We start from the raw sequence: 18,397 nt of genomic DNA, 5'->3' as shown, positions 1-18,397 counted from the left end.
GTGTGTCCTAACCCCAAGCCCCAGACACAGAGCCAGAACCCGGCAGGCAGCAGACAAGACCCAAGCTTGCTTTTCTTCTGGGAGCAGTTAAGGATCTGCCATTCTCAACTTCCACCGGATGTCAATCAGTTTATTGGAAGATCATTTCAATCATCCAGCAACAATTCTGAGTTGTGCTGGAGATGCTATGTTAGAAAATTTCCATCTTGAACTTAATTTTATATAGCTTTTTTTTTTCTTTCATCACAAAGACAGGAGGCAGAAAATGGGGTCATGAGAAATTAGGGCCTCTCTGGTGTTACCACTAAGAGCCATTTGCTTTTACATTGGGGGAATTCCATGCATTTACAGGGTTTGTATTGGGAGTCCCGCCCATTTGCTACAATGTTGTCTCTGGCCCTTTCATAAAAGAAAGGCTCCAAAGGCGAATTCTAAGTAAAGCTACCCAAGGTTGTCTACTGCTTAAAAGGAACTGGGTTTATAATTCTGGCACCTAATTTGAAGACTTTTCAGACATTTGGGAGATATGGGGTGTAGACAGTAGCAAATACATAGGATTCACCTAACAGACTTGTCTCCATGCCTCCCAGTGAAGACAGGCCTCTCTGCTGCTGGGATGGAACCTGCTCCTGGCATGTCTGCCCTCTTCAGTGTACCGTTCAGATTTCTCGGCTACAGTCTATCCCAGTGGTTCTCAACCTGTGGGTCATGACCCCTTTAGGGGGTCCCATATCAGCTATCCTGCATGTCAGATATTTACATCACAATCCCTAACAGTCGCAAAAGTACAGTTATGAAGTAGTAATGAAGTAATTTTGTGGTTGGGGTATCACCACACCATGAAGAACTGTATTAAAAGATTGCAGTATTAAAAGGTTGAGAACCACGGCTCTGCCTTCTTCTCCCGGGGGCTGCCTCCCATTCCCTGCGGTTAGAGAAACCCGGCTTTTTTCCTTCACCTTCTGCAGGTCCTTGAAGGATTTCTCTGTCTCCTTCAGTTTCTCGAGGATGAGCTGCTCTTTGGCAGATATCTGGGACTCTTCACTTTCGAGCGCTTGTATTTCCTGCTCCAGCCTGGAAGACACACAAACAGAGGACAAGATGCTTTATTGTCCTGCCATCCATTGGCAAGGAAGCAGCCACCTTCCTGCGGAGCAACCTGTACCTTCCATTGTTCACTACACTGAGAAACCAGGCCAAGGTTTTTCCATTACCGAGTATCCTGTGCATCCAACTTGGTTGCCAGGAAGACACCGATCAAAGGAAAACCACCCAGGACTGCCTCCACTGCCTCATGGCCACTGCTCTGCAACCCGTTTGGTGTCTGTCCATTGCCCTGGCACCCCAGCAACCCTGATGATGCGCGTATTTCTCATTCAGGGGTAGATTGTGTTCACACAGCTCAGGACATACGACCAGCAGGAAATGGCTTCAGATTCTCCTAGCTATCTCAGAAGAATGTCTCTTTTCTTTGGATGGCCAAAGGACAAAGGGTAAAGGGCAAAGGGGAAAAGGCCAGTGTTCCTCAAAGGAAGTATACTGCTAAGAAGTGGCTGGTGGCCAGAATCCTGGAGTTGCTGTCTCTTCCTCAGGGATCTCTACTGCCAAAAACAGACACAATGGATGGGACAGAGGCACCTGCTGTTTCTGGATAATTTCATAGTTGCTTCAACTATTCTATATTGTTTTAAGAAGGGAACTTTTTAGCACTGCCAAGAGAATATTCCAGAAGAGCAGCTATGGTTGTGCTTAGGGGTAAAGCTCAGCATTTGTACTCTTCTAGTATAATGACAGGAATAATGATTAGCTGTTGAGTACTTGCTCACTGTTCCAAGAACTAATCCACACGGTGTGTGGCTACTCTTGGTTGTCAATTTGACTACATCTGGAATGAACTACAAGCCAGACATGGAGGGCACACCTGTGAGAGATTTTCTGCTCGGTTTGAAGTGGGTGAATCCACTTCTCGTCTGGACCTTTGAGTCAGGAAGACCTGCATCTTTAATCTGAATCTTGGGGTGGGAAGACACACCTTTAATCTCGGCCATACCTTCTTCTGGAAGTCTATATAAAAACACAGAAGAAGGAAGCTTTTGCTCTTTGCCTGCTTGCTGTAGCCTTACATCCATTCCTTCATTGGCATTAAAGCCTACTTCTTCGGGACTCCAGCATAGACTGAAGACCAGCTAAGACATCTGCTTTGTGGACTGAGCAACTACTGGATTCTTGGGTTTTCTGTTCACAGCCAGCCATTGTTGGATTAGCTGGACTGCAGTCTATAAGACATTCCAATAAATCCCATAAACATATATATTAACTCTATAAGTTGTTGCTCTAAAGAACCCTTACTAATACATATGGGTTATTCATTTAACCTTCCCAAGGACTTTATGAGAAGGGAACTCCATTTTAGAGATGAGATCACCAAGGATTTGTGTGGTTTAGTAGCTATTTCAGAGCTTTGACACAAGAATGCAAGCAAGCCAGGAGGTCTAACGCCAGCCCCCCACACACACACACACACTCCCAGTCACTGTCCTAGCTCTTACTGCATTGGTTCCACAATGTCTCACATATTTCTTGTTCAAACACATTGCTTGTATTGGGATAGTGGGCCAGTGTTGTATTGCAACCAGGTCATGGTGTATTATGCAGAGATAAATGTCTTCTGTCTAAAAGACTCTACACTTCTGGTCCTCTTGAATTTTTTGATCTGAACTTCTAGTTCATTCATTCATTCATTCGTTCATTCACCCATTGGTCAATCACTCATCCATTTTTGCTTGTTGCCATTGCCCATGGCCATCATGGAAGCTTTGCTGTAGTTGACACCTGACTAGGTAGATCTCCCTTGTTCTCCTCCTCACCATCGTCTCAGCTCTCCTGGGAACTGATTACCAAGTATGTTAGATTCACACTTGAAACGAAGAGTTCGGAGTGAGAGTTCTGAGAGGCAAGGGGCATCAAGGCACAGGCGTGAACTGATTAGGGTGAGTCTGTGCTGCAACCTCAGCTTTTGTCCCTGGATGTGAGAAATGTACATTCCTCAAATGACCACACTGTCAGACACACTCATTAGACTGCTCAGGAAGAGTGGGAGCCACGCAACTTACAGCACCCCAAAGTATCCTGCCTCTCAGTGCCACCTGACCCCCTCCATCTCTGTCACGCTTCCCTTTGGGCTTAACTCGCACAGCGGCTCTCTTTGCTCTGACGTACTACACTTCTCTCTCCTCTGGGAAACTCATCGCACACCTAGAACCCTTCTTAACTCAAGTGGCCCCACCCCTCAGTTTCCAGAGAGTCACCTGTAGGGGTGACTTCCCTTTTTGTACCCCTTTCTGCTGTTTCATTTGCTCTAAGACAGGACCTCAGGGATCCCAGTCTAGCCTCACACTTCTTCTGACTCTCCCTACTGACAGCATGTACCACCATGCTTGGTTTATTGTCCGTGGAACCCAAGGTTTTACATATGCTAGGCATCCTTAGTCCCACCCCTGCATCTGTCTTAACCCATTACTCTTATTTATCAGCATTTTATCAAATCTACTGTAGGTTACAGTACCCGTTTTCTTTTTTCTGCTTCTCTTTCTTTTTGTTTTTGTTTTTTTTGTTTGTTTGTTTTGTTTTGCTGTTTTTTCAAGACAGGGTTTCTCTGTGTAGTTTTGGTGCCTGTCCTGGAACTCGCTTTGTAGACTAGACTGGCTTTGAACTCACAGAGATCTGCCTGCCTCTGCCTCCCGAGTGCTGGGATTAAAGGCGTGCGCCACCACCACCTAGTTTAGCAGCAGTTTTCTGTAGAGGTGACTTTCCTCTTGGAAGAAGGCCGCAGCATCTCTACTCTGGTTGTTTATAACTCAAGGAAACAAGTACTGGTGTTATTGACATCTAGCGAACGGAGACTGGAGATGCTAATAAACACCTTACGCTACACAAACAGTCCCTGTAGAGAAGAACGATCTGGCCCCCTAATAGCAGCAAGCATTACTAATTTCTCCACCTGGATTAAAAATTTATCAAGGTGGGGAGGGACACACATTCTCAATATCCAAACACTCGATGAATTAATACAAAAGCTGAACCAGCTTGCACAAAGGCTACGAGATGAGGTAATCAGAATTCCTGAAACCAGAGAACATTCTCCAGCAAGCATTGACCAGGGAGGCTGAGTGTGGGTTGAATGCAAATACGATCCAAATGAGAGGGGCTGAGTGCTACAGAGGTATGGATGCAGATGTGGAACTCTTTTACTGCCCCAAACGTTCAGAAAAATCTTCTGCATACATCTCTGTGAATTATTCTAGGGAAAAATTGATGCAAGGCGTGAGGGCAGAACAGGAGCAACACACAGAGGACAGCTGAGGTGACCTATAAATCACAGCAATGCAATTTCTGGGCCAGAAATCTCTTAGACAGGATGCATGGAACTAGTGACCAGGTGAGTTCCAAGATTTCACCTAAATCTCAAGAGAGTGTCTCAGCAGATGCCTCAGACATTATCCTTTAACATAGTCCGTCCCTTGAGGACTGCAGAGGTAGCTCAGTGGTTAAGAGCATTTGCGGCTCTTTCAGAGGACCTGAGTTCGAGTACCAGTACCCATGTCAGGTGGTTCACAACTGCCTGTAACTCTAGCTTCAGGGGATCTGATGCCGTCTTCTGGACTCCATGGACATTGCACTTACACATGCACATACCCACACACGAGCACACACAACACACAAATGTGGTGGTGTGGTGGTGGTGCGTGTCCATCCCTCTCCCCTTTGCCTCCCCAGGAAGAACAGCCTCTTCCCTGGACCACTGATGTCGATCTTAGCCACTGACTTGCTGTCCTTTCCCTCGACTTTGGATTTAGCCTTGTGATGTGTGTTGGCCAATGAAATCAGAGCAAACAAGACAGAAGCACACACAGAGGCTTGTGTAGGTTTGCATTGTGCTTGTCTCCGTGACCTCTTGGCCAGAGCCAAGAGACGATGAGGTAAGCTGGGCCTCAGAAAGAACGGATCCAAGTTTTGCCCATGGTTAGAAGGCATGCCCAGTCAACACCATGCTGTAACCCAGAGCCACTCAGCAGAGCCCAGCTTGCGAAAGAGTCAGAAAGAATAAACAACTTTAAACTTCGGACAATGAGTGTAAGAGAGGTTGTGTTTGAGTGAGACAGTCCCTTTATGCAGCCCTTGCTGGAACTCTGTATGTAGAGCAGGCTGGTCTTGAACTCACAGAGATCTGCCTGCCGCTGCCTTTCCATCTGCCTCTGCTTCTACCTCTCAAGTACTAAGATTAAAGGCTTGCACCACCTTACCTTGTCCTTTGTTTTGTTTTGAAAGGGTCTTGCTACTGTATCCCTGGCTGCTCTTGAATTGATAATTCTCCTCTGAGTGCTGGGGTTACAGGTGGATAGAATTGTTACATAGTACTATTGTAGTAACAATTGAGACTGGTCAATATGTGTGTGCATGAAATTATAGATATTTATATTCTAATATATCCCTATAATGTGTATCTCAATTATAGTTGATATATGTGCATGTATACATGTATGTATTCATACATGAGGGACATTTTTGTTTATCTAATACTGCCTAAGGTTGAAAGATTACAAAGAACTTAAGTTAGCCTGCTACTCCCTCCAAATCTGAATTGTAAGTAGGTCACCCTTTAATGAAGATTAAGACTGAAAAAATAGGAAAGTATGTCATTGGGTGGTAGGGTTATAGACTATTTTGGTTTTGTTCTTATAAGTTTCAGTATCTGCTCAATTTAAAATATGATGTGGTTGAGCATATAGCTCAGTGTTAGAGTGCTTGCCTAGCATATTTGAAATCCTGGCTTTGATCCCCAGCCAGACGGCTCAGTATGTAAAGTTGCTTGCCTCTAAGTTTGGCAACCTGAGTTCAATCCTTGGGATCCACACAGTAGGAGGAGAGAGTTGACTTCTGCAAGTTGTCCTCTGACTTCTATGTATCCATTGTGACACACATGTTCCCACTCCCCAGAATGTACACACACAGGAATTAAATAAAAACATAATAAAAATCACATGTTATTTATCTAACTATGTGGCCTGATTTAGAGACAATTAATTGCCTTTAAAACACCCCCTGAGAACTCATGCTTGGAAGGCAGTGTCTTACAGGAGGTGGGATAAACAGGAACCAGGACCTCAGCTTCTTGGTGTCAAGTCAAGGGGTTAAAATAGTGCTCTCTAACAGCCATGTAAATACAAACCCAACATTTACTGAGCTTGTTTGGTTGAAAGTGGAAGCAGATACTTCAAGGGATTATAAAACAAATCAAAATTGTGTTAAATATGGCTGACTTAAAAAAAAAAAAACAAAAGTACGGGGAGCGGGGGATGTCCCTAGGGAGCTTCCTTCTGGGGCAGCAGCCCCAGGTAGTTGAGAACTGTGACCTGATGACCACGGGCTGCCTTGCATCTCCACAGCCTGCCCCTGTTCTTTCAGTTTCAGGGAGCTCAGCTGTATGGTTCAGATGCTAAAGATTTGGGTCGTGATACTGTGCTGCGTAACTGAGAAGGAAGGGAGAGAGAGAGGAAGAAAACAGCGAAACCAAACCTTTGTGATACCAACCAAGTTTTACCCCAAATGTCATGACTAGAGGGAACGTGAGTCTATGGAAGCCTAAGCAAGCCAGGTCTAAGAAGCTGAGTTTCCTTACAAAATACCTGCGGCTTTGGGCCAGGTGCTAAGGGCACTGGGTGGCCCAGGCCACCACTTGGCTCATACAAACCCGAGTCTCAGAACTGGGGAACATCGTAAGAAACAGCATCTCGGGGTTAAATGTGCTGCTGCTATGTAGTTTCGTGACTGAAACCCAACTCGGTCTCTGGGTGCCAAGTAGATATTGCTGTGCTAAAAGTAATGAATAGGCAGAAAGTGTAATTTATACACAAGGTTAATCGAGGCTCTACGGGCTGTGACAGGTACACACACACCAGCCTCTGGCCAGCCTGCTCGGCTCCTTCTGAGCGCAGAGCAGACTGTAAAAGGCTGTAAGAACTCAGTGCGGCTGCAGAACACAGGAGGTGGTTAGGGTCATGGCTAAAAGGTCTTGTAAAACGTCTCCCCCCAGCATCCTCATGGAAGAACACAAAGGGCCCCCGGCTCTAAAAAGCACATCCATCATCCCCTGTTTAAAATTCACTCGTGCGTTCATCTAGCTAGCTTTATGCAAATACTGTCTCTGGACCAGGCAATGTGCTGAGGCCCCGGAGACAGGAAGATAAATCAAGCACTGAGTCTGCTTGTGAATGCCCTCGGTCGAGCAATGAAATCCACCCACATAACCAGACACACTAAAGACGGAAAGGGCAGCAGCAGGGTAAGGAACAGTGTGTTGTGGCTGTGTGTGCTAAAACCCCAAGTTGTCCGCCCAGCGTCATTCCTTCTTCCTTAGCGAAAGCCTGTTTTGCTGGGGAGAGCGATGAGCTTATCGGAAACGTACATATCACAGCTTTCACTGCAGCCAAAGGCACCCGTGAGGCAGTTTGGGGGGACAGCATGTGCATAAAAGTGTGTGTGTGTGTGTGTGTGTGTGTGTGTGTGTGTGTGTGTGTGTGTGCTCGCGCACGCGCGCGCGTTGGGGGCAGGGACTTCAGAAAAGCTCTGTAAGTGTAGAAGGAGTGTTGCTGTTAGTGGCACACACCTTGGCTTCCCTCTTTTTCTTCCAGGTTCCCTCATGGGAGAGGGTCACAGCAGCTTCCAGTCACTGCCCTGACACCGCCACAAGCTCAGTGGCTTTCAGTATAGAGTAGCTTGCATATCCAGGGGTCAACTACCCGACATGCGGGGTGGGGATGGGGCACATCAGGCCAACGTCAAAGTGTTTGTCAGAGTTCTGTTTCCTTCCAGAGGCTCTAGGGGAGCATGCATTTCCTCCTCTTTCCCCCCCTCTCTCAGGCCATCTGCATTTCTTGATTCATGGACCTCTGCCTCCGACTTTGAAGTACATGGCTCATCTCTCTGACTATTTTTCTACAGTCAGCCAACCCTATTCTTCTACTCCACCTCTTGGTCTACTTGATATGGTTTGGATAGTGTGCTCCCCACCAGCACTGAATGTGCCTGGCCCTGCCATGGCAACCCTAAGGTAGTGAAATTTCTAAAAGATGGGTCCTTCTTACAGGTGTTTGGTCACGGAGGGAGCTACCCTTCAGAGGGGTTGATGTAGTTCTCAAGGGGTCCCGTTTAGTTCCTGCAGCATGTTGTAGTAGACAAAGCTAGCCTGACTCATGAATCCTTCTTATTTCCCCTTCCACCATGTGGTTCCTTCCCATTTGCACCCACTCCCATCATCATGGCAAGAAGTAGCCAAGGGGATCCTCACCAGAAGCCGGAATAATGGGTTCTATTCTTTGAGAGTTATATTCACTTTTTTTCTTCCTAAAATGCCCGTGGTATTTTCTAATAGCCACGGAGACAGACAAACACAAGCCTTATTTCTCCTCTGTTAACTTACCACAGTCACAGATTTAGAGGTTAGGATGTGAACATCTTTGGGGGTTCACTATTCTGTTGGGGACATGGTGCTAGAGGAGCAGTCATATCATGCCCGCAGAGGCAAGAATGTGCTAAGGACAGCTAAATGCAGAAAGCCAGGAACAGCTTGGCGCCAAGAAGCCATAACGGAACACCCACCCCACCTCCGGATCATCTGCTTCGAGGTTCCTTTTTATGAATTGAAACCACTGTTGTGACCACAGCCTAATGCAATTTCCAACCTCTACAAGATGGGAAGAAAACTTGGTTGAGTAGACCACACATTAGCTAGGCTTTTAAAGATGCAAAAGAGAAACATGCTAGAGAGAGGATACATCTCAGAACATCAATCTTCCTATTTGCGCAGTGGTCTGTGGTCTTGCATGGCCTTTTCAGCCAGGCCAGGCTCCCGCCAATTGCATGCCTTCAGAGAGGCATCAACATTCCTGTCCACATCCCAACAATTCACTGTGCTGTTCAACTTCTTTTTCCTCACCCCAAAATGCCTAGATTTCAAGGCTCTGTTGAAAGTCAACTTTATTTTAAGATGTAAACAAAGAGAGGAAATGGGAAAGGTTGGCCAATATGGACACTCAGTGCTTCTTCCCACGATCCTCTTGCTCTTGCTTCCCTTCCCATGGTCCTCTGCTACATCTTTGCCCTCTGACCTACAGAAGCCAATACATGTTTTCTTTTTCTGAGTGTCTTTCAGTTGAATCCAAAAGAGAACAATCTTACTAAAAACTTGGTTTCTGGGGCTGGAAGATGACTCAGTGCTTAAGAACCCACACTACTCTTCCAGAGGATTTGAATTTGGTTCCCAGTACCCATGGCAGGTAGATATCAACCTCCAAGAGCCCGACACCCTCTTCTGACCTCTGCCCACAAATACATTCATGTGCATGCACACACACACACACACACACACACACACACACACACACACGCACAAATAAATAAATTAATTAAATAAAATCTAAAAATGACTCAATAATCTCACACAATTACGTATAAAACAATATGGGTACATCTGCAGCAGAACTATTAAATCATTGTTGATAAAGAAAGAAAATGAAGTCCATCTAAATTGACCAGGAATCCTTCCAAACACTGAACTCCTTGGAAACCAAGGTCTAGGGAACTGATTATATGCGGCAGAACACAGATGTGGATTGAGGACTAGTGGTAGGGTATGGGGTGGTGGGGAGAGTACAAGAGGAAAGTGGAAAGAGCCAGGGGCAGGGAGATGTCCAGGCTCCTTCATGAAGAGAACTCTGTACCAACTGTGAGTAAAGGCAAGACTAATATCAAAGGAATGTCCGTGGAATCTCTAGGACCCGGAGTACATTCTGGAGCAAGCAAGTACTCTACCATTGGGCTGTATCTCAGAACAATGTTGACAGTGGATGGAGCCTTTCCAACCTTTCTCACTACTGAGGGACACACAGGAGTGTTCCACACTGCTGCTCAGTTGACATGAGTGTGAATCTCAACAAGCACTCTCAGAGTGAAAGCCGATGCTGCCGGGCTAGCCGAGGGTGCTGAATTCACCTGAACCCTTCTCTTGAACAGCAGTTTCACAGCTGAGCAGTCAAGTGAGGTACCTGTCTGCCCAGCCTGCCAAAATGAGAGTCACAGGAAGAGCTGTTCAGAGAAGCAGGCTGCCCCCCACCCGCCCACCCCTGGTTGCTCAGTTCCCACAATTCCCTGCTTCATGGCAACTCAATCCCTCTGGCAGAGCTGGGTATACAGCCACACGGGATAAAGCCCAGTGTGCGGACTAGTCTTATGTCAACTTGACACACAAACTAGAGTTATCTGAAAGGTTAGAAACTTAATTGAGAAAGTGCCTCCATAAGACACAGCTGTAAGACATTTTCTTTTTTTTTTTTTTTTTTTTTTTTTAAATTTATTTATTTATGTATTTTTTTTAATGTGCATTGGTGTTTTGCCTGCATGTATGTCTCTGTGAGGGTATGGGATCCCCTGGAACTGGAGTTACAGACAGGCTTGAGCGGCCATGTGGGTGCTGGGAATTGAACCTGGGTCCACTGGAAGAGCAGCCAGTGCTCTTAATTGCTGAGCCATCTCTCCAGCCCCAAGACATTTTCTTAATTAGTTATTCACGGCGGAGGGCCCAGCCCATGGTGGGTGGTGCCATCCCTGGGCTGGTGGTCCTGGGTTCTATAAGAAAGCAGGTGGAGTAAGTGATAGGGGGCAAACCAGTAAGCAGCACTCCTCCATGGTCTCTGCATTAGCTCCTGCCTTCAGGTTCCTGCCCTGTTTGAGTTCCTGTCCTGACTTCCTTCACTGATGAACAGCAATATGGAGGTGTAAGCCAAATAAATCCTTTTCTCCCCAGCTTGCTTTCCGGGCACGATGTTTCATTTTCATTACAGTAACAGAAACCCTAACTAAGACATCTGCATTTCTCAGCCTTTTTTTTTTTTTTTTGTGGCCACATGTAGCCTGTTCCGACCAAAGGAAAGTAAGTAAAAGTATTGTAAGGTAGCTTCTAGAACCTTCCTTAGTCCTTGCTTCTTTCAGCCTTCCTTTACCCTTCTGCCTGAAATGCATCTGTGGAGTTAAAGATTTATATACCATTTTGAACACACAGGACAAGGGCCATCTTTACAGTTAGGAGAGGTGACATACTAGAAGACAGGGTCCCTGACTCACTCCCAGAGGACACCACCAGATGGCTCATGGCTATGTGTCTGCTGGAGGGAGAAATAAACCTCATGTTTAAGCCAGTCACTGTAGCTGTCTATCACACAAATCTACATCTTATCCCAGTCAATACAAGACACATGTATTGTTGAATATTGAGTGAATGCTTAGAAATTTTCCAAGATTCAGGGCTAAAGATTGTGACAACTCAGAGCCATAACAGTGACTCAGCAGAAGGGTTAAAAAAAAAGCAGGGGGTGGGGGACAAGACTTAATTCATTACTGCTAATCAACCTTTGTAGCTAAGGCTTGGCTAGAACTGTGCCCAGAATTTGCAGTGAAAGTCTCAGCAGGGGATCTCAACTGACCAGAACCAGAAGCATCTTTCACGTCATTGACTGGGAGCTGAGCTTTATCAGGATGAACCTTAAACACTGGCCTCACAGTGCTGTCGTCTTAATCACCACATACAAAAGTCACTGGTGACTTCGAGGCTCCAGTTCTACCCTGGAAGCTAAACACAGATATGTGTCTCAGAAGGAACTGTAGAAATGGAAACAAAGGTAAAGGGCAACCATGAATTTTGCCTGTCTGGGATTTTCCATTTTCCTCAATCCCTTTCTCCGTAAACAATTTCCAGTTCATCTAGTGAGAAAAAAATATTTCTCTGGGTTTCCCTGTGGATCTGGTAAAACTACTGATCAGAGGGTCCACCTCCCTGGCCAAGGAGTAGAGGCTGCCTAACCAAAACCAGTGTGGTGGCCTGTCCTTCCAGGACTCAGCAGGGGAGGTGGATCAAGAGTTCAGGGCCACCCTCAGCTGTACCATGAATCTGAGGCCAGCCTGAGCTATGTGAGACTATGTCTCAAAACAAATAAACCAACCAACCTAACTTACCTAGGCCAAGTATGCTCTTAGCCAGAAATCTGTTTTTGAAAAGAATAACCCAAGAATAGAGAAAGCAATGTGTCCGATCAATCCCACTGTAGGGTCCTGTTGTTAATTTCTGCTGTCTAGAGCCCCAGACTTCCTGAGACCCCATGCACTGATCCTGGCCTTTGCTCTAAGAGTATTTACTGTGCAGATCCACCTCTCTCACTCTGACTTAGTATTTCTCCGTTTCTCTATCATAGGTAGAACATCGGGGAGAACATTGTTTTCATCAAGTAGGTAGCTAGCACATCCATTGTCCACATTCCAGGAAGATGTGCATCTGTTTCTATGGCACTCCCCAAATATTTGTCATCCGTGACTCCCATTCACAAGGAGACCACTTCCTTTTATTGAGATGAGTGTCTCTGGAGTCACCGTAGGTCGTGCGGCACTTTACAATGAATAATGTTCAGGGCCCTTAAATAAACAGGATTTCCATTAGTCCTTCTGAGAGATCAGGTCCTCCCCGACTGGAAGGTGGCCGTGGAAACTCGAGCCCATTTCACTTCTCCCACGTCACCCCTCGGGTGGGACTATGACCGAGAAGAGAAAGGCCCTTCTGAGAATTCCAAATGTCCATGTCACATCCTCTCCATAGGAAAAGCTCTGGTCACTCATCGCCTCCTTCTCAAATCCAATCTGACTTCCCAGGCTGGAAGTCCACACCTTCCAGGCTCTGCTCCGACCTCTTCCCAGGCTGCGATCCCGCCCCCCACCCTCTGTGCCCCTGTGGTACGGACAGCAGTGGAGAAGCCAGGGCTCATTACCACATCTCCTTCCCTTTCCTCCCTGCCTTCCGTTCTCAGTAATGCCCACGCCAACCCAACTGCCAAGTCTAATGGATCTTCATGGCCTTTTTACTTGGTTTGTTTGTTTATTTATTTAGTAACGTGTGGGATCAAATCCAGGACTGCATGCATGCTAGGCAGGCACTCTACCACTGAACTGCATGCCATGCCATGCTGTGGATTTCTTGGCTTAATAGCCAAGCCTGGCTTGCAATTTGCTATGTTTACAATAGGTGCTAATTAGCAATCATCCTGCCTCAGTTTCCCAAGTATTAAGATTACAGGTTTGCCCTAGTAGTCCAAACCTTTTTTTTTTTTTAATTGATTTTTTTTTTTTGAGACAGAGTCTCATTATATATCCTTGTCTGGCTTGGAATTCTCTATGTGGACCAAAGTGGCCTCAAACTCAGAGATCCTCCTGCATCTATCTCTTGAGGGTTGAGATTAGAAGCTCCCAATCTTTATTTTTAAATGTACTGTTGATGACCCTTCTTCTCTTGGGGGGGGGGGGTCAGGGTGTTATATTCTCCATATGTGCCCCACTTCTCTCCTTTTTCTCCTGTATGTACATGTTTGTATGCAGAGGGGTGCACATGTATGTGGAGGCCTTAAGTGAGTGCCAAGTGTCTTCTATCAGCCTTCACCTTATTCTTTGAGACAGGCTCTCTCATTGAATCTGGAGCACCCTGATTTAGCCAGATTGGCTGACCAACAAGCCCCAGGCGTCCTCCTGTCTCTGCCTCCCCATTGCTTTGATAGGTTACTGGTGTGTGTTACCATGCCTGGCTTTCCCAGACTAGGGCATCAAACTCAGGACCTCATGCTTTCCCAGCAAGGCCTCTACCGACCGAGCCTCCTTCTCAGCACCCACCTTCACCTGCTTCTCTTCATCGTTTGTTTGGCCCACTGTTCTTGCTCAGCATTTCTAACTGGCAATCATGTCTGGCCTCGTGTTGGATCATTCCTGCCTACAAGCTGATGCCCTGTTTCATCTGGATTCTCAGCACCACTCCTGACCCCAACCTCCGTGTACAACTGCCTTTTAAGTCCTCCAGATGCTCCATCCACAGGCACCTCCAACTCAACCCAAGAAAGACCAGCCTCACCTCCTTCAAGCTTCCCCCTCTCTGGCATTCTGGTTTTAGCTCAGTTCCCAGCACCAGGATCAATCCACTCAGCCTAAGACACCCTGGATGTTCTCTTGACCTCTGACCTGCTGTTCTTTGGCAATCACCACACAGATACGGAGGATCCTTAACTGATGATAGAGTTACCCAAGAAATCCACCATAACACATGGAACCTCCCAAACAGAAGAACTCAGCAATCCAGTCTACGGCACAGTATCAGTTATGTCCATCCCCCTGAACTCCATGGTTACTAGGAGCTGTATCTGTCGCCACTGCCCAGCATCTAAAAGAGACCTTACCATGTGTGACTAGCCTGGGAAAAATGAAAATTTAAAATCCAAAGCATAGTTTTTAATGATGCGAATCCCTTCAGTGCCACCATGAAGTTGAAAAACTGTGGACAGAATCATTGTACATCAGGGTTCATATGAATATATATATATATATATATATATATATATATATATATATATATATATATATATATGAGTCCATTTGCTTCACAACTCTTTCATCCCATTTTCTCTGCAACCCTAATGCAGACTGCCTCCCTAAATGTCTGCAACAGCCTACTAAACAATATGTTTGTCTCCACATGGCCCCAGCACCCTCAAATCCAGAACAGGCTCGGACTGTACCACAATGCTCCATCCCTGCTGGAAGCCACTCTTTGGCCTCTGATACGATCTGTTAACTCCAGGGAAAAAGATTTCTTAGTGGATCGATTCCTGTGCACACTGCTGCCTGTGCTGTGCTCAGTGACTTTCCCGTGCCCCTCTGTCTGGATTGCCTTGGCTCTCTCCTTTCCCCTGGGCTCACTCTCTCAGAATCCACTCAGGGTTCGCTCCCTTCTGCAAGCCCTGCTTGTACATGGCCTCTTTGCTGCTTTAGCTCAGACACACTTCTACCCATTGCATTTCCATCACTTGCTGATGGATCTGCGGCTCCCTTCCCAGCAGGAGTTAGCAATGATGCTGAGGATAATTGCTACCCCTTCTGCTGCTTTGACTGTGGCTTCTAGCATTTAGCTAGCCTTGCAGATGGCATGGAACTGATTCATTCATTGAAAGTTCTCTGTGAATGTCAATTCTGTGTATGTATGATTTCCATGAACGCATAAACGGTTCTCAAGCAGACACAGCCTCTAGACTCAATCTGTGCATCATTTTCTTCAGTAAAAAATGGCTCTGAAAAGAACAAATTCAAAATAGTGACACTTCTGGGTTACACAAAACAGCTGTTTAAGAAAAAAACCTGTCTGCTTGTGGGATAATACAAAAAGGAATTGCAACATTTTCTGTGATTTTCATTTAAGAAGATTTTTTAAAAATAAATTATATGTATGCCTGTGTGACTCTGTGGGTTTGAGCATGTAAGTACAGGTGCCTGTGGAGGTCAGGGGCATCAGATCCCCTGGAGCTGGAGTTAAGGGCAGGTGTGAGCCATTGGATGAGATGGGTTCTGAGGACTGAACTCAGGTCCTCTGTAAGAACAGTGTGTGCTCTTAACTGCTAAACCATACCTCTAGCCCCTGCTTTCTCTTTCAGATACCTCCAATATATAATTTCATCAGACTGCAGGTATGTGTCTTTATATGTGTAATCAATTTTTCTTTATTCTCTCAGGGTCACCTAATTAAAAGCATACGTGCAGATACCCTGGTAAGCCGGCATGGGGCCGGAGTGATGGAAGTGTTGGCATTGACTTCATTTGTCCCGTGATTCCCTTTCATTCACGCCCCACGGAGGAAGCATCTGGCCTCCTATACCAGATTGCGAAAGTTGTTTACGTGGTACATTCCTGTCTTCCAAATCCCTGTTTATTCATTGTTTGTATCTAAATTCAGCACTCTATGTTAGCTCTCAAGCTGACTCAGGGTTTCCCATTAGGGTGGTGTGTGTGTGTGTGTGTGTGTGTGTGTGTGTGTGTGTGTGCGCGCGCGCGCTCATTTTCACCCAGATATCTTCATCAACACATCTTCACTTGCTGTCTGTATTAGAAGTCATTCTTAGGGAGACAAGCAGTGCTTCCAAGACTTGGAAGTTAGAATCTTAAAGACTGACTCAGGGCTGGAGAGATGGCTCAGTGGCCGAGAGCACTGGTTGCTCTTCCAGAGAACCCGAGTTCAATCCCCAGTAACCATAAAGTGGTTCACAATCATCTCCAGTCCTCAGGGATCCAACATCCTTGTCTGGTCTCTGTGGGCACACACATGTGGCATACATTCCCACACATTTAAATAAAAATAACTAAAAAATAAGGATTAAACAAGATTCACCAAAAGAAATGATTATTTAGTATCCAACACAAGTGGTGGTAAAAATAGCTCACATTCTCTGAATATTTCCCGAGCTAGACAGCAGAGGAATGATAGGCGCGGTTCCGTTTCTTACCATTAGAACCCACACCCGGCAGAGGAAGAGCTGGAGGCTGAGGGAGGCTGAACAGCTATGAGCTGCCATCCATCAGATGCAGAGCTGGGTTTGCTGGAGCCTTGAAAATCAACTGCCACTCAGCACAACCCTGTTTCCTAAGAAGAAATGCAGCGTTCCTGTCCCAATGGTCTTCAGCTCTTCCTCACTTTCCTCCCAATACTTTAAACACAGAGCTGTGCTGGTTGAGGAGGGAGTTGATGGAAACCTCTGCCCACACCATCTCTTGCCTCAGATTGACTGTTCACTGGAACAGAAATAGAAGCTGGGTACCACCCCCCCCCCCTTGAAAACATAAACAGCACCTCATGTGTTATGGGCTACCTTCACAATGCCTGGAAGAGTGTTCATCCACATCCAGAGCTCATATTCTACTACAGAAAGAAGATTCGAGAAAGGAGCCCTTTCCTCCTGTGGCCGTCTTCACCATGGGCATCCATGAGCTGCCTAACCAGCTACCAAAGAACAAACAACTGCTATTTGAGCCCTGGAAGGGAGGATGTCAGCCCTCCTAAACCCTTCAGAAGGTGTAGATGACAAGTTCATTGAGCCTGAGCCCGAGGCTCAGAAAATGGTCAGAGTTGGGGGCAGAAGGAGGAGATAGGAGGCTGGGTAAATACAAACAGACCTTCCCGAAGGAAACTTCGTCAGAGCTTTTGGGTGTTCCTAGCCATGTTTCCATGCTTGACATTACCAGGGGGCAGCTCCTTTTCAGTGGAGAAGTTTGTCTCTCCGCTGGGACAATTCCAAAGTTATTCTAAGAGTTCCTGCGCTGAGCAGATCAAGCCAATCAGGAAGCTCCCCCGAATGGGCTCCGCTCAGCGGGTTGTTTCCCATTTGGACACTTCCTGGCATTGTTCTCTGGCTTGTTCTCAGAGTCACAGAGCGGGGCCCTGCCCCTTCCTCTCAGAAGCTGGGGACTGTGGTCAGGCTGTGGCCCAGCTATGGGTTGCCCTCACATGGCTGGGGACCAGACATCTGGCAAGGGGGGAGGCCTGTAATGAAAAGAGCTCTTAGCCCAGGTGAGCAAAGCAGAACTTACAGCACATGGAATGCTTGTGAAGCAGGGGGTCCTGGGATTTTGAGAGACAAGTCCAAAATGGCCAGTGTCATTTATCAATGTTTACCAAGTGAGTGCTGAGCTTGAGGCAGGGATGCTGCTGGGTTTCTACATGGGGGGGGGGGGGGTGCATGGTGTGTATCCTCTGATGGGGAAGGTGTGTTAACAGTTGTGGCATAGCACTTAGCAGAGCTAACATCCCAGTTATGAAGTGCTGTGGGACCGTGTCTCCGTCAGGGTTTCTACGGCTACAATGAAACACTGTGACCCAAAAGCAAGTTGGGGAGAAAGGGTTTATTTGGCTTACACTTCCACATTGCTGTTCATCATTGAAGGAAGTCAGGGCAGGAACTCAAACAGGGCAGGGATCGGAGGCAGGAGCTGATGCAGAGGCCATGGAGGGGTGCTGCTTACTGGCTTGCTCCTTATGGCTTGCTCAGCTTGTCTTCTTATAAAACCCAGATTGGTCAATCCAGGGTGCATGATCCACATTGATCTGACCCCTCCCACATCATTCATCTCAAGAAAATGTCCCATGGGCTTACTCACAGGCCACTCTAGTTGGGGCATCTTTTCAGTTGAGGTTCCTTCTTCCAAAACGACTCTAACTTGTGTCAGGTTGACATGAAACTAGCCAGCACAGACTACAACCAAGGAAGACATTCGTCAACTGCCTAGGGAAGGGCAGGGCAGAATTTCACAACCTTGGCACATATCAAGCGAGATCTTACAGGATGAGAAAAATTGCTGAGGCACAGAAGTGTTCAGAGGGCATGCCAGCCAAGGTGGCAGTGTGGACGAAGGAAGCAGAAATGCACAGGGAGAGGGCAAGTGTATGAATGAGACTCTCTGAAGAGATGGACTACAACAGTGTGTACTCATGACA

The 18,397-nt window shown here is 46.4% G+C and overlaps 1 protein-coding gene across 5 annotated transcripts in view; it reads right to left on the bottom strand.

Annotated features, from left to right (window-relative positions):
• Positions 1-18,397, bottom strand: part of Palm2akap2 (PALM2 and AKAP2 fusion) — a 339,394-nt gene that overhangs the window by 209,218 nt on the left and 111,779 nt on the right. For all 5 annotated transcript variants that reach the window (XM_059254391.1, XM_059254389.1, XM_059254390.1 and 2 more), the window contains exon 4: positions 960-1,074. In XM_059254391.1, the coding sequence (XP_059110374.1) occupies positions 960-1,074 (115 nt within the window). The remainder of the gene's footprint in view (positions 1-959; positions 1,075-18,397) is intronic.

Source organism: Peromyscus eremicus, chromosome 2 (assembly GCF_949786415.1).
Source record: "Peromyscus eremicus chromosome 2, PerEre_H2_v1, whole genome shotgun sequence".
NCBI lineage: Eukaryota > Metazoa > Chordata > Mammalia > Rodentia > Cricetidae > Peromyscus > Peromyscus eremicus.
The sequence above is the reverse complement of the archived record's forward strand: the minus strand, read 5'-3'. Positions and strand labels throughout refer to the sequence as shown.